This window comes from Python bivittatus, unplaced genomic scaffold (assembly GCF_059951505.1).
Source record: "Python bivittatus isolate LINGU-HERP-01145 unplaced genomic scaffold, Pbiv_v1 ctg000010_np1212, whole genome shotgun sequence".
Taxonomy (NCBI): domain Eukaryota; kingdom Metazoa; phylum Chordata; class Lepidosauria; order Squamata; family Pythonidae; genus Python; species Python bivittatus.
The window spans coordinates 359727-382751 of NW_028277029.1; the positions used below are offsets into that span (position 1 = coordinate 359727).

General features: G+C 48.1%; 1 protein-coding gene across 1 annotated transcript in view; it reads left to right on the plus strand.

The window, feature by feature from the left end:
• The first annotated feature begins 321 nt into the window (after positions 1-321).
• The window catches only part of PRMT8 (protein arginine methyltransferase 8), a 42140-nt gene continuing 19436 nt past the window's right edge, over positions 322-23025 (plus strand). Inside the window, exons 1-4 of the mRNA XM_088144830.1 lie at positions 322-502; positions 11714-11899; positions 16476-16631; positions 19144-19207. Of these exons, the coding sequence (XP_088000956.1) occupies positions 428-502; positions 11714-11899; positions 16476-16631; positions 19144-19207 (481 nt within the window). The 5' untranslated portion in view covers positions 322-427. The remainder of the gene's footprint in view (positions 503-11713; positions 11900-16475; positions 16632-19143; positions 19208-23025) is intronic.

The following is a 23025-nucleotide window of genomic DNA, read 5'->3' on the forward strand; positions in this document are numbered from 1 at the left end:
TTCCTCGGGACAGGAGCCCGGCGGGCCCGGGAGCGAGCCCGTTCCTGGGGCAGCCGAGGAGGACGCGGGCGGGCGGGCAGCCAAGGGCTCCTCGGTCCCAGGCGCCAGGCCCGCCCGCCGCCGCCGGCCTCGGGTTCGGGCGCCCGCCCCTGCCTCGCCTCGCCTCGCCTCGCCTCGGCTCCTCTCCTCTCCTCTCCTCTCCGCAGGGGGCGGCCTGGGACGACTCATCCCGCGCGCGAGCGAGCGAGCGAGGGAGCGACCTTGCGGGGGAAGCAGCGGCGGGAGAGGCGGGCGGGCGGGCGGGCGGGCGGTCGCTCGCTCGCTCGCTCGGGCGCCAGAGAAGGCGGAGGCTCGCGGCGCTGGGTCGGCTGGCTCGGAGCGGAGCCGCTCGCTGGGCGCCGTCTCGGGCGCGGGAAGGGCCGCTCTTATGGGCATGAAACATTCGTCCCGCTGCCTGCTCCTCCGGAGGAAAATGGCGGAGAACGCCGCCGAGAACGCCGAGGTAGGTGGGCAGCGGCGCGCCTGGCCGCCCTTCGCCCCAGCCCCGGAGGGCCGGAGGCGCCGCGAGCCCCAACGCCCGCGCCTGGGCAGGCGGGCGAAGGGCTCCCCCGGGCGGAGGTCGCCTGCGCGGCGGAGGGCCGGGCGCGCCTTGCGGCCCCCGGTCTAGGCGGCCGGGAGGCCGGAGCGGGGCGTCAGGGGCCGGGCGGTGTCCGGCGGCGGCGGCGGCGGCGGCGGCGGCGGCGCGGAGCTGTCCAGGGTGCTGCGCGGGGGCGGGCGGCGATCTGGCGTCTGAATCCGACCCTGATGGAGGGGCGGACAGCGGCCCGCGTCGCCGCAGCGCGTGTCGGGCTCGCTCGCTCTGTGCGTGTGCGTGTCGTGTGTCTGCACTGCTAGACTCTCAGTTCCGAAGCCTTCCCGAAAACTTAGCCCAGCGGCCCCGTGAGTTTCTCTCGCCCCGCAGGGAGCGTGGGGGAGAAGCGGCTGGCTCTGCGTTTCCTTCCCCCAGCACGGCTGCCCGCCCGGCTTCCCCACGCCGATCCAAACGCGGGAGCTTTCTGAACGCCCCCTCCCCCCCAACTGAGGAAATAGGAGCAGAATGACCCGGAGAAGGTAATTGAAGCGATACATCAAAAGGAGCGGGGCGCTGATGGCTGCAAGGCTGCAGCTGCAGTCGAGGAAGTTAAAAATAGCACCGGCGAGGCAGGTGGAAGCACATCTGTAATCTTTCGAGAGAGCAGCGGCAGAGGACGCGTCGTTAAGGTCTCCCAGCTCTGCAGAAGCTGCAGGATAACCCTTGGGTCGCAGCTGCGTTTTGCACACTAGAAACGCCCCCCCCGCCCCCCCCCCCGCCCGATAGGAGAAATGTATTCGTGATTCTGATCTAGCCTGTTAGATTCATCTGAATGTCTCTCTCCCGGGTTCTTGTTCCTCTTTGGCTGGGAAGAATCATCTCCACCAGCACCCCTGTTACAGGGAAATGCAACAGAGCTAAATGCAAATAGCCTGCAACAGCTGGCGTAAAGTCTAGCAAATGCCCTCGCAAAAGTCGCCTCGTCTGGCTGACCCTGTGGGAATCACATTATGCTCTCCCTCGATCAGAAGGAAGCAAAATTGCCATCCTTAAAAGGTGACCCGGGCAAACGTCCTTCTCAGTTCTTAGCATCCCTGTAGTTCTTCCTCGGCTTCTTAACACAACTTCCACTTCAGAACTGAGATCCAGAAAGAGTGAACCCTGACATAACAAAAGCAAAAATGCACTGCCATCCAATCTTTCTGTTTTAATAGGAAAATTGGGGTTAAGACAATATTAGGGGGAAGAATTACAGGCTTTTTTAAATGTATAAAAGTACTTTAAAAAAATTATCTCCTTTACTTTGATTATTAGATGTCAGTCCAGACATAAATGCCACTGCAGATCATAACCATGTTTGTTAAGGAAAAGAGTCCCACCATCCTGGGCCAATAATGGCCCCAAAGGTACAAAATATGCTTTTAAGACACCTCCCTCCCCAAATTTGCTCTTCTGGCTGTGGCCTCCCTGACTGGGCCTGATTCTCCTAACATTTTCCATACCAGAAGCTGGTATTGCCTCTCTAGTAGCCATGAATTTAGTGGAACCATTGCAGTCAGTTCTGAACTCGCTGTTAATCCTTTTGACTGAATTCTGGTATGTTGAGAGAAGGAAGAACTTCGTTTTGATTCTGGTTATACTTCCTGAACCCTCCCTTCCCAAATGCATCACAGTCATTGACACAAAGCAAGGAATAAAACATCTTTGCCTCAGAAATGAGTGAATGGGCACAAACTAGACTATGTTTTCCACCTATCCCTTCGTGAGATAGCAGTAATACATCTGCACTCCAAAGAGCATCCTCTGTGGGATGCTCAAAAGGGGAGGAGGAGGACCTGAAAGCTACAGACCAGCTAAGCGCCTAGTATTAGCAAGATACTGTACTAGAGCAGACTGCCAAGCAAGGAGTCCTTAGAATAGATACTAGTGTTACCAGGATGGGTTTGTCAAGAGGACTGTCAGGCCTAGCCCAAGGAACTCCAAGAGACAATGCCAATTCAGTTCAGCTATCTTTATTAGCTACAACCTCTAGCAAGAATCTTCCCAGACTCAAACCCCAGTTCCCAAAGTCCTCCAGCCACAACAGTGTGAATTCCTCAGGGAGGTGCCAGTCTCATCCTCTTGTAGTTCCCACGCTCTTTTGGTGAGCTAAGAAAATGCTTATCTCCCTGAGCCCGGCCTTCATAATTCCATTCCATCACAAGGATCTTGTGTCTGCCTAATCAGACCTGTTTTTATGTCAGTGTGTTCAGACTGGTAGACCAAGGTAATGTTGTGGGTGTAGTGTATTTTGGTTGCAGCAAAGCATTTGTTGAAATCTATCATGAGATTTTTGTGGGACTGATGGATAAATGTGGGTCAGAAGGTACAGTGCACAGTAAATTTGCAACTGATTGAACAACCACACCCAAAGGATGCTCATAAATGCTTCTGCATCATTTCAAAATGTAGCTTGAATATTGGGCTAGATCCAATAGCATGATGTACAACAGTGATCAGTGTGAGCTCCTGCACCTGGCCCCGACAAAACAAATGCCTAGGCGTGGTGTTGGAGAGGCCCGGCTGGAGGGGGCGCATGGGAAAAGGAGCCGGGATTCTAGTCGACCACCAGCCAATCACGAGCAAGCCGAGTGATGCAGCAGCACAAAAAGCCAATGCAATGCTTGGCTGCGTTAGCCAAAGCATCACGCTGATCACGGGAGGGAACGGTTCCACTGTAGCCTTCCCTGGGTAGGGAGGATATGGAGGGACGTGGAGAGCCTGGAGCGGGTTTAGGAGAGCCGGGGGTGTGGAAGCGAAGCCCTCGGGGGAGTGGGTAAGGTTACCCCTGTTTAGCTTGCACGAGAGGAGGCTGGAGGAGATGTGAGAATGGCCTGCAAGCATCTAAAAGGCTGCCTGGTGCAACAGGTGCAGACTCGTGCCTGGCTGACACGGGGAGAGGCAAGGGAGGAAAGGGTAAGCGGAGGAGGAAGGGGATTCAGGCTGGACGTGAGGGGGGATTTCCTGATCTGGAAAGGCGTTAGGTAGGGCCAACACCTGGTGAGGACGGTGGTGGGCTGCCCTCACTGGGGGTTTACCCACCAGGGCTGGATGGGCACCTCTTGGGAAAAGTCCGGTGGATTCCAGCCCTGAGCAGAGGGTGGGAGTGGGTGGTCTTCCAAATCATGCCTTCGATGAGTCTAAGATTCTGTCCTGGCCTTGAACTCTTCAACATTTGTATTAATGACTTGGATAAGGAAGTGGGAAGAATATTAACCAAACTCACATATCTCACTCCACTTAAGAACTATTTACATGCATCTTTTTCCTTATTTCTATTCTCCCTTTCTCTTCTCTTAAAAAAAATCACACGTTTCCTATGGAAAGATAGGGTTGGCAAAGGCTTCTGGAGGGACCCATCTCAGATCATCTGCAAGCCCTAATCCACTGTTCAAGGCCACTCCGTCACTCTGCCCACCAGAGGTGTGGTGAACAGAATCAGTGGCCTTGGAGCAGAGGGACCCAATCTGCTGGCTGGCCCCGGCCTTGATCATCCTCTCTGTCCTTCAGAGTCCTTCTGAATGAGACTGTGGTCTTGAGGGGGGTGGAATTCTTTGTGCTCCTCCCGGCAGCTTTTGAAAATAGGTGAGGATTCAGGCTATTTATAAACTGCAAAAAGCTTAAGCTGGAACAAAGAGGTCATTTCATTTAGGGGTGAACCTGCTAGTTTCTTTCTATTTGCAAGTTGCATCACTTCACTTTGTTGCTATGGTGCTATTTTTCAACCTTTTGAGAAAGCTTAAATGCCCACTCTTACTATTTTTGACACATGATACCAATTTTCTTCAGTATAACATTTATAACCATAACATTTAGGAAACAAATCACATTTGCCGACATTCAAGAATGTCGAAGTGGGTTAGCCAAGCCACTGAGAGGCCCATAATAGATTCCAGGGTTCTTCCTTCAGTCACCTAGAGACAACCTTCTCCATCTCCTGTGAGCTGTAACTGTGGTGAGGCAAGAGTCATCCTGTGGCCAAAATTAAGAGCCAGGACCTCAGAGGGTCTGTCCTGCCAGAAAGGGAGCCATTACAGAAGCACGGGCAGAAGCTTCTTTTGGGACAGGTCAGTCTCTCTTAATAAGGCCTTCTTGTCTGCAAGTGGAGGTGCACAGACTGACTGCCGAATAGGAAGCACTGGGCGCTTTGTTGTTCAGTCGTTAAGTCGTGTCCGACTCTTCGTGACCCCATGAACCACATCGCGCCAGGCCTTCCTGCCCTTCACTGCCTCCCTGAGTTTGCTCAGTTTCATGCTCATTGCTTCAGTGATGCTATCTAACCATCTCATCCTCTGCCGTCCTCTTCTCCTTTTGCCTTCAATCTTTCCCAGCATCAGGGTCTTCTCCAAAGAGTCCTCTCTTCGCATTAGGTGACCAAAGTATCTGAGCTTGAGCTTCATTATCAGTCCTTCCAATGAGCAATCAGGGTTGATTTCCTTTAAGATTGACTGGTTTGACCGCCTAGCAGTCCAGGGGACTCTCAAGAGTCTTCTCCAGCACCACAGTTCAAAGGCATCAATTCTTCGGCGCTCGGCCTTCTTTATGGTCCAGCTCTCACAGCCATACATTACTACTGGAAAAACCATAGCTTTGACTATGTGGATCTTTGTCGGCAAGGTGACGTCTCTGCTTTTTAATATGCTGTCTAGGCTTGCCATAGCTTTCCTCCCAAGGAGCAAGCGTCTTTTAATTTCATGGCTGCAGTCTCCGTCTGCGGTGATCTTGGAGCCCAAATAAATGAAGTCTGTTACTGCTTCCATTTCTACCCCTTCTATTTGCCAGGAATTGATGGGTCCAGATGCCATGATCTTAGTTTTTTTAATGTTGAGTTTCAAGCCAGCTTTTGCACTCTCCTCCTTCACCCTCATCAAGAGGCTCTTTAGTTCTTCTTCACTTTCTGCCATTAGGGTGGTATCGTCCGCATATCTGAGGTTATTGATGATTCTCCCTGCAATCTTAATTCCGGCTTGTGATTCTTCCAGCCTGGCATTTCTCATGATGTACTCTGCATATAGGTTAAATAAGCAGGGTGACAGTATACAGCCTTGTCATACTCCTTTCCCTATTTTGAACCAATCGGTTGTTCCGTGACCGGTTCTGACTGTTGCTTCTTGGCCCGCATACAGATTTCTCAGGAGACAGGTAAAGTGGTCTGGTACCCCCATCTCTTTAAGAATTTGCCACAGTTTGTTGTGATCCACACAATCAAAGGCTTTTGCATAGTCAATGAAGCAGAAGTAGATGTTTTTCTGGAACTCTCGTGCTTTCTCCATGATCCAGCGAATGTTGGCGATTTGATCTCTAGTTCCTCTGCCTCTTCGAAACCCAGCTTGTACATCCGGTAGTTCTCGGTTCACGTACTGCTGAAGCCTAGCTTGTAGGATTTTGAGCATAACCTTGCTAGCATGTGAAATGAGTGCAATTGTGCGATAGTTTGAGCATTCTTTGGCATTGCCCTTCTTTGGAATTGGAACGTAAACTGACCTTTTCCAATCCCGTGGCCACTGTTGCGTTTTCCACACTTGCTGGCATATTGAGTGCAGCACTTTAACAGCATCGTCTTTTAGTATTTTAAATAACTCAGCTGGAATACTGTCATCTCCACTAGCTTTGTTGTTAGCAATGCTTCCTAAGGCCCACTTGACTTCACTCTCTAGGATGTCTGGCTCAAGGTCAGCGATCACACCAGCGTGGACATCAGGGACATTAAGATCTTTCTTGTATAGTTCTTCTGTGTATTCTTGCCACCTCTTCTTAATCTCTTCTGCTTCTGTTAGGTCCCTGCCTTTTTTGTCCTTTATCATGCCCATCTTTGCACTAAACGTTCCTTTGATATCTCCAATTTTCTTGAAGAGATCTCTAGTCTTCCCCATTCTATTGTTTTCCTCAATTTCTTTGCACTGGCCTTCTTATCTCTCCTTGCTATTCTCTGGAAATCTGCATTCAGTTGCTGACATCTTTCCCTTTCACCCTTGCTTTTCACATTCCTTCTTTCCACAGCTATTTGTAATGCCTCCTCAGACAGCCATTTTGCTTTCTTGCATTTCTTTTTCCTTGGGATGGTTTTAGTTGCTGCCTCCTGTACAATGTTACGGACCTCCGTCCATAGTTCTTCAGGCGCTCTGTCTACCAAATCTAATCCTCTAAATCTATTCATCACCTTCACTGTGTACTCACAAGGAATACGATCTAAGTCATACCTGAGTGGTCTAGTGGTTTTCCCTACATTCTTCAATTTAAGCCTAAATTTTGCGGTAAGAAGCTCATGATCTGAGCCACAGTCAGCTCCTGGTCTTGTTTTTGCTGTCTGTATAGAGCTTCTCCATCTTTGGCTGCAAAGTATATAATCAATCTGGTTTCGGTATTGACCATCTGGTGATGTCCATGTGTAGAGTCGTCTCTTGTGTTGTTGGAAAAGAGTGTTTGCTATGACTAGCTTGTTCTCTTGACAGAACTCTATTAGCCTTTGCCCTGCTTCATTTTGTACTCCAAGGCCAAACTTGCCTGTTATTCCGATTACTCCTTGACTTCCTACTTTAGCATTCCAATCCCCTATGATGAAAAGGACATCTTTTTTGGTGCTAGTTCTAGAAGGTGTTGTAGGTCTTCATAGAAGCGGTCAACTTCAGCTTCTTCGGCATCAGTGGTTGGGGCATAGACTTGGATGACTGTGATGTTGAATGGTTTGCCTTGGATACGCACTGAGATCATTCTGTCGTTTTTGAGGTTGTACCCCATTACTGCCTTTCCCACTCTCTTATTGACTATGAGTGCAACTCCATTTCTTCTAAGGCTTTCTTGCCCACAGTAGTAGATATAATGGTCACCCGAATTAAATTCACCCATTCCCGTCCATTTCAGTTTGCTGATTCCCAAGATGTCGACGTTCAATCTTGTCATCTCATGTTTGACCACATCCAGCTTGCCTTGGTTCATAGATCTTACATTCCAGGTACCTATACAATATTGTTCTTTACAGCATCGGACCTTCTTTTCGCTTCCAGATACATCCACAGCTGAACGTCCTTTCGGCTTTGGCCCAGCCGCTTCACTCTTTCTGGAGCTACTTGGAAATGCCCTCCGCTCTTCCCCAGTAGCATATTGGACACCTTCCGACCTGAGGGGCTCATCTTCCGGCGTCATATCTTTTAGCCTTTTGACATTGTCCATGGGGTTTTCTTGGCAAGGATCCTGGAGTGGGCTGCCATTTCCTTCTCCAGTGGACCACATTTTGTCAGAACTCTCTGTCGTGACCTGTCCGTCTTGGGTGGCCCTGCACGGTGTAGCTCATGGCTTCACTGAGTTACGCAAGCCCCTTCGCCACGACAAGGCAGTGATCCATGAAGGGGACTGGGGGCCTGGTTACCCCCAGAGATGGGGGCATGTCCTCAGTTGTGTCAGAAACGTAACTGAGAGCTGAGGAAGCTTCGTGTTCTAGTCATAACACAAGGGTAACCTCCTAAACCTCTTTAGGACTCTCAGATCTGGGTTGCAGAAATCCAGGGATGCAGAATCTAACCCTTTCTGCTGCCATCTGCATTTGGTGGCCCTATCTTGGGCAAAGACAATTTGAGGAAGCTAGGCCCTTAAATCCCCAAAAGAGAAACTAGAGAAATGGGAACACAAGCGAAAGAGCTTTGGGGTTCTAGAAAGACAAAAATCAGGAGGATCAAAAATTGCACCTTCCAAGAGTGATAGGCAGAGTTGGACCTCAGTGGGTCCATTTTGCTGGTTGCAGTCATTGTCCTTTCCAGGTTCCTGTTCCTGTGCTATCTCTGTTCCTCTTGCAGCTCCTCTGATATTCAGGGGTAAAATCAGCCATTTATGATGCAACTTTGGCTTGTCTCATCTTCATCAAAACAGAATTCTGACCTTCGTTACTGTTTGCCTCTTTGTGAAAATGGGAAATTTGCACCTCTGGGCAGGACCGATGGTCAACCACACTAGAGGTTCATTGAATCATGAACAGTGGGAAGATAACAAATTCAAATAACATTTCTCCAGCTCTCATATCACAGGACTTTTTCACATGGCAGAATTATTATTGGAGACAGAGAAAATAACTTTTTCTCACTACATAAAACAGTGTTATGGAATGCCCTGCCACAAGGAATCATAATATTTACCAGTTTAGGCGGATTAAATTGGAATCATATAAAAAAGTGGAAGATACTCCTACCATCTCAGAATAGGCACAATCATTCAAGCTAGGGATCAGGCGCTCAGGACAAACCCCTTAGTTTTTTCCTAAGCCTCCTGGCAACCAAAGACTAGATTAGGAGGATCTTCAATCTCTTCCAAGAAGATTCTTCATAGGTTCTTATTCTTGGAAAAATGCCAACAGCGGATAATGTCTATGTTGTATTCTGCATAAAAAGGTCTAATTACTATGTTGTGACTTGTGAGGGGAAGGAAGAATATTACCTAGCAACCAGAAAAGGCAGTTTGGTTTAAACCCATTTGTTACCTTTCTGCTCTTTTGAAACAGATTGGTGGGTGATATGGCAATAAGGATACCCTTTTAACCTCCTTTTTCTAGGGAAAGCCCAACAGAAGCTTCAGTTTCAACATTCATGGCTGATCTCTTCCAAAAGCGATATAAAACATTGTGCTAGCAGGTTATCATCCCGGGGAAGGGTGTTTCCCTGTTGTAATTTGGCAGTGTGAGTTTAGTGAAAAAGCAGAATGACTTGGACTCTGATTTGAAATCAAATGTAATTGTGGTGGCCAAATAAGGGGATTAAAACAGATTTCTCTAGCCAGTCGGTACAGACAGGCTGGGGAGAAGCTAGGAGCAACGTGTAATGGATGACAACCACTCAGGAGCTGTTAGCTTTCCCTTCGGCAGGAAGGGGGTGAGGATGAGGTTCCCCCAAGAAAGGTAGGGAGTGGCATGAGATCAGCCCAAGTTTATGGAGAGATGTTTATCCCTCATTTCCCAATTAGGAAGCAAGTGCTAACCGAGGGCAAGGACTGTTTAATCAAGACTGTGTGCTTGTTATGTGTTTTTCTCTGATACATTTTTTCTATAACCAACCCAAGGGTTACTTTGGGGATCACAACTTATCCTGTTTTCTGGCTGTTATAGCTACAAATACAGCTGGTTGTACTAAAGCCTTGGCCTTTTGATTTAGTCAGCCTTATCCCTTTTCCACCCAAATCACAGCTTTTCCCTCAATCACAGGCAGGGAGGCTGCACACAAGGAAGGGCACCTCTGCGTATTCATAAAATCAAAAAGAGCTTGGTGGCACCTTTTCTGACTAATACATTTTTTCAGAAGGCCCAAACTTTTGGCCCTCCTTCCACGAGGCTTGTGCATCTCATGGCAGTAAGGAATCCTGTCTCGTACTCATCCCTCTCCCGATTCAGGAGATTTACAGGGCTGGTGTGGTTTGGCGCCTTCATACCAAACACCTCTTGGGCATCCTCATACCTGAGGGAGGGGGGCCCAGCTGGAGGGCAGGACAGTTGGGGGAGGCTCCAGCAGGAGGGCGGGCTGAAGTCCACCTGATCCGATGACCATGCAATATGGGGCAGAGATTTAGAGAAGGACCACGAGGAGAAGCAGAGGAGTAGAAACTAAGTCCTAGGAATGGCATCTGCAGGAGGGGGGAGGCGCAAATTTGCAGTGTAAGATGTGACTGTGATTTGTGCCTGTCAGCCCTACTGCTCCCACTTGCCTCTCCATTCTCATGTGACTGGGCTTTGTTGCTTGGGATTGTATTCTGTGACAAAATACAGTACAGTACAGCAGTCTTAAGAAGGTATGGGGTATTTTAGGCAATGCCGTCTTTCCTAAGGGTTTGATCAGTTTGCTTTGCAGGATTTGTTAGGTCAAAGGATCCCATGTTAGTGCTGTAGACTGATAGACGACACCTTTTCTGTGCACCAAGTATTTCTATGGTGGTAACCTTTTCATTAACCTCAGCTGTTGCCCCCCTCCCCCTCCCCGGCCGCCTTGGCTGATCTCAAAAACGTTGAGGAGATTTGGAACCTGGTTAGGAGACCACCTGGAATTGGGTTAGGAGACCACCTGGAAATTCATAACTATAGACTAGGCTCAAAATTCAGAAGCCATCTTAGAAGAAGGCAAGGGTCAACGATGCCCATCCTTTTGCTAAGAAAAGCACATGGACCTCTCCAGGTCATCACTGCGATTCTGGATTGATTTGAGGGAGTCTTCCACTTATTTACTTATTCACTGAACTTACATCTCACTTGCACTTCATATTTTCATGGCTATTTTAGCTGCCACTATTGGAACCCAAACCAGATAATTGTTTTCTGTTTTAAATATTGAGGAAGACCTCTTTATTGTTTGCTTGGATGGTGCCCAAGGAAACTTTGCTCTGGAAAGGTGACCATTTGAGCAGCTCCTGAGAAAGATGTCATACCTGTGGTCCTGGAAATGCCAGAGAGGTGTAAAAGCTATTAAAGGTACTGTTAACAACCATAATGGACAATATTCTTGGTGATCTAAAGGATTCTCCATCTGAGCGAGCTCACGGTCGTCCTACTGCAGAGAGGACCAGAGTTTCTGGCAGGCTTGAGCAAGACAGGCAGTCTGAGGGTGAATGTGCCAGGTTATCTGACCTGGGAGAGTGTGTTAAGAAGGGGCAAGTGGGCACAGAGTCTGGTGATGGCAGGGGCAGGCGGGCTGCCATCGGAAGAGCAGCAAATGACACGCACCCATTTCTTTGTTTGTCAGGGAGCTCTGGGCACACCAAGAGAGCCACCTTGCCCAGCCTTGACTGACCGCAGGAGCTCTCCCTCCCAGATTTGCCTCCCCATCCAAAGAAGGGTGCCCGCAGGACCACCTGGCCCCCTGAACTGAGATGCATGACTCTGCCCTCAGCTTGTCCACCATCAGCATGGAGCTGTTGTTCATGATCTGAACTAAACAGCCCTCTGAACTGGGGGATTAGGATAATTTCAGAGAGACCAAAGCCAGGAAGAAAAATTTGAGCTGGAAAAAAGTAAGATCCCTAATACAGAAAAATATTAATAAAAAGGAAAGCAAATATTGAAGGAGCAGAAGAAGAGCCAAGCGTGCGTGTGTGTGAAATGCTATGACTATTTACTTCTGTCATGGTACCTTTTAGGTGTACAGTGGTGCCCCCAAGCCTCTTCAGCCTGTAGCCATTCCAAATCCTGTGCCATCTGCCATTCAAACTCCGTTGGCGCCAAGTTGCCCCGGCAGAGGAAAGATGGCAAAACTCCTGAATCCAGAAGAAATGACATCGAGGGATTACTACTTTGATTCGTACGCTCACTTCGGAATTCACGAGGTAATCTGTCCCCGAGACTCAGTCTTTCTGTAACGTCATACAGAGCGGTGTGTTAGTTAGCTCTGAGTGTGGACTTCGGCTGGAAGAACTTTTCAGCCAAGTCCCTCCAGCCCAACTGAAGCTCTGCCCGGGGTGTCGGAACAGGCTGTGCCTCTCCTGCAGCAGCTGAGGGCCGGGTACAGCTGGTGGGCATCACTCAGCTGGCAGCTGGCAGGGAGAAGTGGGACAGAGCGAGCCGGGCCGCACGTTGAGGAAAGCGTTATCTTTCCATTACGGACCCACCTTGGTGGCCTCGTTCTCACACCCCATAGACTTTTCTCCTCAGAAACCTCCTGAGGATATAGGTAAGCCCAGTTTAAGACAAATGCCAAATGCTACTGAAAGCTGTCAGGCTTTCCAACATGTAGACCCCTGTATCAACAAAATCCAGTCCCAGGAAATCCTGACCCTTCCCCAGGAGGTAGATAGATCGTCAGATTTCCAAAAGGAGGCATGAACTAAGCAGTAACTCCTCGGGGACTTGGATGAACCCAGCTACGAACTGAATCCTGATTGTAATCTAGAAATGGAAACCATTTGATGGTCCAAAATATATAGCCACTCATATTTCAGATCCTTTGTGTTCTCTTTCTTCCAATCCTCGCAGAGAGGTATGTTTCCTCCCTTTCCCATCCTCTGTCAAAGCCTTAGCTGAGCCACGATCTGAAGGTGGTTGCATGTTCGTGGTCTCTGCACCCCTGCTCTGAGAGTCTCCCTGAGAACTGCTGGCCACTAACGGGACTTGCCACTCATCAGCTTCTCCGGGAAGAGCTGCGTTACCGTATCGGTGATTCCCCCTCGGAACTGCTGTGAAGGTTGTGTGCTTGGGCTCTGTGGTGGGAGATCGGCCTTCCAAAAGGGCTTTTTTCTACGTGTGTACAATTTGGCCCCAGTGGTGCTTCTTTCTGGCAAACAATTCAGCTGTATTTCAGTTGCAGAATCCGGTCGAAGTCTGCAGGTTTGGTAATCCTCGTATCGCTGTCGAAGCTGTTGAGACGTTATTGAGTCAATGTGTTCTAAGTTAGTCAAGAGCGTTGTAACAAGTCTTAGCGATATAATTGTCACTCCCTGTGTTCCAAAAGAAACTCTGGAGCCCTTGTTTTTAGCAATCCGGTACTGGTCAAAAACCCTGGTCTCAGCAGCTGATCCTGGATCTGCTATTCCCACCCTTGACCGTAGTTCGTACTTCAGAAGAGCTTCTGTTTTTGCAGCAGGCAGTATCGTGCAGGAGAGATAAAGTGAGACTCTTTCTCGGGCTCCTGTGAGAATAATCTCAGAAACCTCTTGGCCAGCGCTGCCCTCAGTCTTGCCTTTGTGTCGATGAGATTCCCCAGGGAGCCCTGGAAACAAGATCTGGAGACTCGTATTGAACCGACAGCTCTGACAAGACCAACCCGCTGCCTCACAGCCGCAGGATCAGTAGCCCCGCTTTGCAGGGCCAATGTAGGTCACCGCCCGTGTGCAGCCTGAGATGTGGAACAACGCGAGCAGGTTCGGAAATTCACAATAGCTGCCTCGAGTGAGACGCTGTCAAACTGTTGGGCTGCGGCTTTGTGCCAGCATTGTTGGGCTCTGGTTTCTTTCTGAACACAATGCTCACTGTTCAGACCTAGAATTCCAAGATGTTTGTGGCGGTTTGGGAACGACATTCCTTTTCTGTTGGAAAAGAAGGCGAGGGGCCCGCCGGGCTCGGAACATTATTCGTGGATTAGGGGTAGTTCAGTTGATGCGCATCACAGTAAATGTTCTGGATGCTGCAAAGATGTCGTGGAATACCTTCCACGCATCCAAGTGCTTGCCATAAATCATGTTTATTTCCTGTGCTCTGAGAGATAACACTCTCCTTGTCATGTTGAACACGAGACTGCAGCAGTCATTTCAGCCCAATGTCTCCTAGCCAGGGAGCGTGATAGAGCTTTCTCTGTTGAATTATTGTGGAATTCTGCTTTGAATTAGAATCTTTTGGTGGTTTGTGGAGAGACTGGAAGTGTCATCCCCCTTTATGGATACAAAAGGTGTGACTTTACTTGATGCTTGATGTGGTCCTTTGCCTATGGCAGTCAAGCTGTTCATTCTGTGTGGTCTTCAAGGGAACTCTCTGAACTTCCTTGCACCTTGTGGGTGATGGCCGAGTCTATACGGTGCATCGCTACCCCGGGATGTCCAGACTTCTAGAATATTCCATCTTATCACTGTCCTGAAGAGCCAGCTTGAAGCAGATGCAATTAATGTTCTTTGAACAAATAGAACGGCCGTTGTCCGCCTCCAAGTTGTGCTGCCACACAGTTTTGTCCAGAAACAATGCCTGTTCTTCCCAGGACAGCCACAGCTTGTTAGTGGTTCTGGGCTACTTCACTCTAACAAAAATATATCACTGACGTGCTTTAAATCTCTCATTTCCATCAGGTGGGTTCAGGTTGTCCCACCTCTTAACAACAACAGTCCCGTGCAGAGTCCTGGGATTCTGCAAGAAACACCCTCAGAGCTGTGTTTCTGTTGCTTCCAGTTTCTGCAGGCAGAGCAAGCTGACCTGATGAGCTGCTTGACTGGAGTGAAATCGGAGTAAAAGTTTGTGGGATTGAAAGGCAGGTGTTATTTGCTACTTATGAACGAGGCACAGATTGTGGGTCATAGAAGCTTACCAGGGTAAATGTCCAAGTAGACGCACGCCTGGAGGAAGTTGCAGGATTTTCCAGAAGGTGTAACTCCATCTGGGCTGGTGCTAAGAATTCAGTGTGCCTTCCTTGAACTCTGCAGAGGAAACGTAGTCTGCAAATGCAGTGAATGAAGAAATTAATTTAAAATACTTTGGGGACATTGACACAGTTCTCTCTAATTGCTCATTAATGGTCAGAACGTGGACAAAAAAGTAGATGACATTTCAATTACAGTTTGAACATGCAACCCTGAAGGGTGCGGGAGACATTTTAAGTAGCAAGAAAAGTTAAAATGAAAGTCAAGAAGTGTGGGCTCATCGTTAATGAACCAGGATCAGGCTGGCTAGATACAATCTTCACCACATTAGGTGGCCCTAGCTTTCAGAACTGCGCCTCTTTCATCCCTGGGTCAAGGGGGCCTTTCCTGGCTCTGCCAAAGTCCTGGCTTCCACTTCTGCTACCTCGGTTAGAAGTTGGCAGGAAAGGTCTGTCTGAGACCTTGGAAGGACAATGCTGGCCCGAAAAAGGTGGAATCAGTATAAGAACTGGACTAAGCATAAGGCTTCTTCTTCTGTCATGACGATGCCTACAACTGATGAGTTGTTGCACAGAGTCTAAAGAAGAGCACGCTACCAGTCCTGAGGCTTACAGCTAGTGGGATAGCAACATGCATTCCAGTTGATTGGAAAGCCTGCCCTGCCGCCCACAGGGCCTATTGTGAGAGGTGCGGAGCCCCCTCTCCCACCCAGGTCTCCATGTACATGCCATGCCTGTTCACCCAGAAGGAAATCCTGGATGAAGAAGTCTAATTTTCTTACACCTTCTAAGTGTAGATGCAGAGCCATAGGAAAACACAGGTCAGCCTCCAGCCCTTTCTAAATGGTTCCCAGAGGGGGGTGACCTGGCCATGTCAGGGTAGCCAGAGTGAGTTAATGGGAGCCAGGCCGGGGGGGGGGGGGCAGAGTCTCTGACCTCCAACTTAAGACTATAGATTGATTTTCCCCAGCCTGAGGAAAAGAAAAAACAAGAAGTGGTTGCTAATGATTGATGGCTAGATGACCTCAACGGATTTTGAGAAAGCTAAGCAGGCTTAGGTCCGGTGTGCGCCTGAATGGAGACTTTCAGGAATTCCCAGGGCAGTGAGCTGGGCTGGGAAGTCAGAATAATCTCCTGGAAGATCACGGGGGCAACACACTTCCATCCTAAAACCTGCACGTTTAAAACAGCGGGACGCCTCGGGCAAGAAGGAAGGTGGGTGTGCCCGTTGGTCACCAGGAGAAGAGGCAACTTCAAGGAGGCTTTGCTGTTTGGAGGAATGAAATAAGGACTAGGAAGCTGTGCACAGACATTGCAGGAGGAGAGCCGGGTTAGTCTACAGCAGCCCCAAATAAGGAGGAGTCTGGTCATGAGTTAATTTGAAAAGGCACCACCAGACTCCCCTGGATGTGGGGCTGCACGCAGATAACTGGGTTGAGTGGCTGAAAGCAGCTTTTTATTTATTAAAACATATCAGCTCCATTCCCAGGCTCAGAATTTACCAAGAGAACACTAAAATTGGAAAATTAAACTGATTTAAATCGATGCTCTAGATGTTTACGTATACTTTTGAGATTCTGTTCTCTGTTACCATGTTCTCTATGCCATTAGTGACACAGATGCAACAGTTGCCTGTTGGATAAAAGAAAATACGCTGTGAAGGGCGATCTCACGGATGAATGTGCTCACGTTGCCTTGGCACAGAAGTCCTGGGTGGTTTCTCCTGAAATTTGCCACAGTGCTTTTGCTGGCTCAGACAGAGAGATTTACCGTAAATAACAGGCAAAACAATGTTAATTCTAATTTTCACATGAACAGACAATGTCTTTTTCTTCTCAACACAGGAAATGCTGAAGGACGAGGTGCGCACATTGACCTACCGAAATTCCATGTATCACAATAAGCACGTCTTTAAGGAGAAGATTGTGCTGGATGTGGGAAGTGGCACGGGCATCCTTTCGATGTTTGCCGCCAAGGCCGGAGCCAAGAAAGTATATGGGGTAAGGAGAGCGCGTCCTGGCCATTTTTCGCTTTGGCAGCGGCATTTTTTCTACTTGCCAGCCACAGTCTCAAACACCTGGCACTGGGAAGGTTGAGTGGGCAGCGCCTAAACCTGGTGGGTAGGTCCTCTGGTCTTCCTCCACGTGGGCTCAGCTTCCTTCTCTGGTGCAACCTCCACACGCTAAGACGGGCAGAGCTTCAGTCACACCGCCGGGGCTGCCCTATGGCTGTTGTGACCTGCCCCGCAGACACTCCTGCCTCTTCCCCTCGGCCGGAGGGGGCAAGAGGGCGCTCAGAGGAAGTCCTGGGACCTCTCTGCAGAAGCTGGAGGACTGGGCCCCGGTGGCAGGGGCTTCATGACATTCGATCAGAGGTACTGAGTCCAAAAGGGGGGCCCGCGCTTCACTTTTAAAAAGCCCATTTAACTCAAACGTAGAAATCAGAAGACCAAAGTTCGGCTTTTACATTTAACTTTCTGGAAGTAACCAAACAGGAGGCCAAAAACTAGCCAGGCTTGGATATTTTTCAGACCGAGTGGGCAGTCCTGCTCGGAAGGGACCCAAATGGATTTCTTTCCCTGCGGGGCGTGATTTTTCTTGCGTTGCAGCCAGGCTGTGGATAGTCAGGGGCCCGTTGGCTCTTGGGGGGGTTTCTTCCCACGATCCATACGCAGGATTCCAGCCACAGAGTTTTCTCGGCCAGCGCCAGCGGGGCTGGGCTCACCAGCTCCTTCAGCATGCCCTCGAGGCGGTCCTGTTTCCCCTTCATTGTGGCGGGTTGGCTGCATTCACACAGCGCACTTAACTAATGGTTCCTGAATTAACTCGTTTTCTAGTTCACACTGAACAATGAACTAATCAATTAATTAACCCATTAAGCCCAGCTACACAAACTTAACCGAGCTGAACACTAACCAAGGTTCACCTGTGCAATGCACCTGATAGGTCTTTAATTTACCTGCTTAGGCATGTTGTGTGAACATAGCCATTGTCTACATTAAAACAACTGCAGGGTGGGTGGCTTCATAGAGATTAGCAAAAAATACCTCCCCCTCCCCCCGCCAAAAAGCAAAGGCTAGAAGTAGTAGGTCCAGCCCTGGTTCTTCTGCTCCCATCCCTGCCTCTATCCCAGAAGGCTGGCCCTCCCAGCCCTTGCGAACGCCGCTGGCCGAGGGAAGAGGAGCAGGAGAGCGAGAGGCCCAGGAGGCTCAGCTGCCCTGAGGAACAAGGGATCCGGGCAGGGCCGGGAGGTGAGCCTGACCCGTTCCTCCAGCCGGGTCATCCATAGGGACGCGAAGCTGGGAGAGCCACATCAACCAACACGGACCTCAGAAACCTAGGAAGGAAGCACGAGAACATGTGCTCAGCTGGCACAACCTCTGTGATTTCATTCAGCCCGGCTGCTCTCCAAGGGGGAGAACAAGGCCTGGGTCTGTGGAGACGGGGCTTGGAGAGCTCAGAACGAGGTTGGCAAAAGACTCTGAGGTCGAAAAGAAGCTGGGAGTGTGAAACTTGGTTAGTCTTCCACCTACTGTATGTTCCAGATTCAAGAATGGGAAATCTTTCCCATGTCTTCAAAAAGGGGGGAATGGAGGACCCAGGGAACCATGGTCTGTCACTGGTATCTTAAGAAGTGGCTAGGACAGGCCATACATAAGTCTTTAAGCAATTCAAAAGAGGTGCAGTGCTGACTGGATTCACTGATTGCTGAGAGCAAGTCTTGTCAAACCAACCTTACATCACCTGTTTGACTGGATCCTTTAGTAGGGGTGTGATAGGCATAACAGGCGTTATTAAAAGAGAAGTTGAATGAAAAGAAGAACCTTCATGTTTTCATGTGTAACACAACACTTTCCCAGTACAACAGATATTGGCCAAGAATTGTTTCCAAACTACTGACAATATATGGCAAATCAGCACAGTGTGCACGCAATTCTTCATGCGACAATGAAGTAGTGACTTACACTCAAGTAGCACCAGTGATGCCTCAGTACAGGGAAGATTTGGGGGTTACTGCGAGTGAGGAATAAATGAATGCGTGCCCCTGAAACAAGTTACACACTACTGGGGTCCGTAATCACAGAAAAGAAAACACGCACGTTTATTTACCTAGAGGGTTTAAAGACTTTTTTGAGACTTGAGACTCTTCTGTTTTTTTGCGGGGGGTGGGGTGGGCAGCGCCCTCTGGCCTGGTGATCGGGCTCTCTACATCGACAGGTCTGCCTGTTTTGTCAGGACTGACGTTGTAGCTTGGGAACGTGAACCCTGAGCGTCTTCTGAACCTATGCCTTTTTTGGGAAAACAGCACGGCAGGTAACCATACCGTGCCAACGCCGTTTTTCTGGTGCCAGGGTCACAGGCCAAGGACGCAACAGGCAGGCAACACGCTGTGTGCAGAAGCCTCCTAGGGCCTTTCTGCTGGTGGGAGCAGCCCGTGAGCCTGCTTGTGCAGCCTGAGTCATCCGAGATGCTCGGTGCCGGCCCTCCTTTACTTCTCTTCTCTGTCCTGCAGATTGAATGCTCCAGTATATCTGACTACTCTGAAAAGATTATCAAGTCAAACCACTTGGATCACAGTAAGACATGTCTACGGAGATTGGTTACAACTGCCGTTTCCATTTTCCTTCTTTTCAGTTTCTTAATTCATATCAGTTATGTTTTGTAGATGGCTTTTACACTATGTATGACGTAAAGACTTATATCTTTATGTCTTTCTGAACATTAAACTTTGTAGATTCTGTTTTAATGTTAATTATTGAAGTTACTTAAATAAAAGTAATTTAATTATTCAAGTTATCTGCCTTTCGTTAGATTAAAGTCATCTAAAGGTAGGTAACTTTAATAATTAAATTATTTAACTTTTCCTATGGGTGATGACTGCAGAGTTTTTGTGGCTTCCGGTATTTAAAGAACCTTGAAGGATTTGTGGCTTTAATCACCCTGACCTTGTCTGTCATCTTGTTTTCAACAGCAGCAATCTAATGAACTTGGAATGAAGCCAATAACTTTTTCCTCAATTATTACTTTCATGATTAAGGTCTCTGAAAATGAACATTCAATAAACCATTTCAGTTAGTCATCTTCCTTACAACCTGTATCAATGAATTGTCTAGATTAATTTTGCAAATAAGTAGTTGCTTTTGCTGTTGCTTTTACATAGTTATTCTATTTCATTATTTTACCAGTACAACTGAGACAAAAACAGGAAGACTGATCAGAAAGTTTCCATTCATATTAAGTTTGCTCTTAATATTTTTACCCCATTTTCAAAATTTTTGCTTTGTTCTTATCCTAAATATTATGAAGTCTCTATATTTGTGCATTTGACTTATGTTTTTTATGAAGAACTTTGTGTTTGTCTCTGTTAAGCTTCATTATGTTCTTTTCAGCCCATTTCTGTAGCCTACCAACATCATTTGAATTGTGTTACTTTCTTCTAGAATATTAGCTGTCCCACCCTATTGTGTCATCTGCAAATCTGATAAGCATTCCCTTCATCTCACCATCCAAATCATTTATGAAAGTACTGAAGAACTGAGGGCCCAGAACTAACCCTTGTTGCACCCCACTTGGTATCTTCCTTCAGGTTGATGAGGAACCATTGATGAGCACTCTTTGAGGACAATTTTCAAGCCAGCTATGTACCCATCCAGATCAGACTTAACTACCTTGTTAATCAGCATGTAATGGGGTACTTTGTCAAATGCTTTGCTGAAGTCAATATATATTTTATCTGTAGCATTTCCAGTCCTTAATCACCTATTAGGTGCCTGTATGACCATATCCTAACTGATCGTGAAGCATTAGTTGAGGGAGAATTTGCCCTCTCTGAACCAGTACCAGTTTGTCTGGACTAATTATTTGAAAAACTTCCTTCAGTTTAATTTAGCTTGATCACCATTTTTCCACCTCATGATTCCATAATACATTAAAGAGTATTTGGCTTAGAACTAAAGCTTCTGGCACTCCCCTCAACACCTCCTGTAAGTGTGATGAGGAAATATTGATGACTCTGTGTTGAGTCCAGTTTTCCAGACACTTCTGGTTCCACTGATGGATATATCTTCCATGCTACCCCTAAATAATATAGTCATCCAGAATGCCACCGGGGGGGTGGGGGTGGGGGTTCATATGTTTTGCTGAGAGATATGATGTCCACAGCCCATCTCCAGTCTGCTAAGACAGTTAACTGATTTAAAAAATGATTTAAGGTTATGTATTGATTTATTTGTACTCCACCTTTCTCCTTTGATGAATATTTGAAGCAGTTAACAAAACATTTAAAAACAATAATGGAATATGGAGCTTTTAAAAAAAGCCCTACAAAGTTAAGACTAGTGTTGACATTAAGAACTAAAAGCTTTGTGTGAGAGAAGTGTGTTTGCAGATTTTTCTAACCACCAAGAAGTGTGGGACAATGCAATCCTTTGGAATATCTTAATGGAAAGAGAGGTTCATTTCATGATCAGACCCTGAGGCGTTTAAAGCTTTAGAGATCAATGCTTACACTTTAAATGGTGCCCAGCAACCGTCAATCAATGCGGATTTGGCATGGTACAATCCCTGTATCTTTGGGGTGGATTGCAGTGGAGAGGAAGGAAGGAAGGGATGCATTCCAGGAAGGGCAAAGAGACAAAAGACAACACAGTCCAGAGCAGGAGCATGGGAGGCATAAGAGGTTCAAGATAGCCACTCCCTAGAACCTCCCAGGGTAGATCCACTAGTTGCAATAGTACAGATTGAGTCTGGCAAGATTCTGTCTATATGGTGTGTGCAATAAAAGATCTGAATTTGGCAGAACTGTTTCCCTGTTGTTCTTGGGCTGGCCCTGCAGCAATCTTGCCAGACTCAATCTGTACTGTTGCAACTAGTGGATCTACCCTGGGAGGTTCTAGGGAGTGGCTATCCTGAACCTCTTATGCTTCCCAGGCTCCTGCTCCGGACTGTGTTGCCTGTTGCCTCTCTGCCCTTCCTGGAATGCACCCCCTCCTTCCTGATAGCCTTGCTCACTACTGCGATCCACCGCATCACCCCCCCCCCCGCCCTTCATAGATACATTCCATCACAACCTTGCGCTGTTCAGCAGCCAGGCAGCCACATTTGCAGAGACTATATCTTCCAGACACTTTCAAGAGTAGCCCTGTGTGGAGCATATTGCAGCAGCCAGGGAGGGGTGTAAGTAAGTCATGGATAACTGACCCCAGCTCCATCCAGCTCAGGGTTAGGGTTGCAGCTGGTACACCTGAGGCAAAGTGCAAAAGTACTCCTTGCGACAACCATCACTTGAAAACCCAATAGCAGGTGAGGATTGTAGAGCACACCCATCCAGTGAATCTGCTCCTCAAGAGGAGTGAACTCCATGCCAAACAGGCTGGACCTCTGTTTTCAAGTCCAGCTTCTGTTGGCCAGTATCATCTTTGTCTTGTCTGGTTTTAATTTCAGCTTGCTTTTCCTCATTCAACCTGCTATCGAAGTTCTAAGATACCAGTTATTTCTGGACGTGAATGATAAGAAGCAGTAGAATTGGGGTCATCAACCCCCCTCTAAAAATCTGGATGACTCCTACACTGCTTTCACTAGATCATAGGATGCCTGAGTTCCAGCTCCTGTGACTGGTTCCCTGCTTAGGACAGGAATCCAAACTGAAGCATCCAAACCTGACAAATGACGGTCTAGCCTCCATCTGAACACATCCGAAGGAAGGGAGGAACTGGTCCCACTAGCAAACCGCTCTTATCGTCAAGAAGTTTCTTCTCCCATTCAGTCGGAATCTGTCTTCCTGCACTCTGGAACAGAGAAAACAGGTCCTGACCTACTTCCAGGAGACATCCTTTGGGGCATTTGGGCAGTCACAGCCCCTCCCTCTCAGCCATCTTTTTTGAGTGTCGAGGGCTGTGCCCAAGCTCTCTGCAACCGTGTGTTCTCTGCTGTAACAGGGAGGAACCCAGCTTGCACAGACAAAATATTTCATTGCAGATACAAGTCACCTTGGGAACAATGAAGATCAGCTTCTGCAAAGGCTCAGATCTGCCTCTCTCTCTATGCGACCCCCGAGGTTTAAATTCAGAACATCTTCCATGGTTTGCATTCCTTTTCTTACCCAGGCTAGTTGATTGGGCTTGGTTTGTGTTTATAAAGTAGTCATATTCCATCTCAAGCGTCTCATTTCTTGCCTTGCCAGCTCCAACCTTCACACCAAGCTCTTTCAGTCTGTCTTCATAGGATTAGTTTTGAATCCCCTGATTGTCCTTGTTCCCCTTCCATTTTCTTGGAATCCTTCTTAAGCTTTGGCGCCCAGAATTGGCCCAGTAGTCAAGGTGGGTCTGGCCAAAGTGGAGTCCAGCTACTTCTGACCCATAGTCATCAGGCCAGAAACAGTCTACCTCTGTATTCT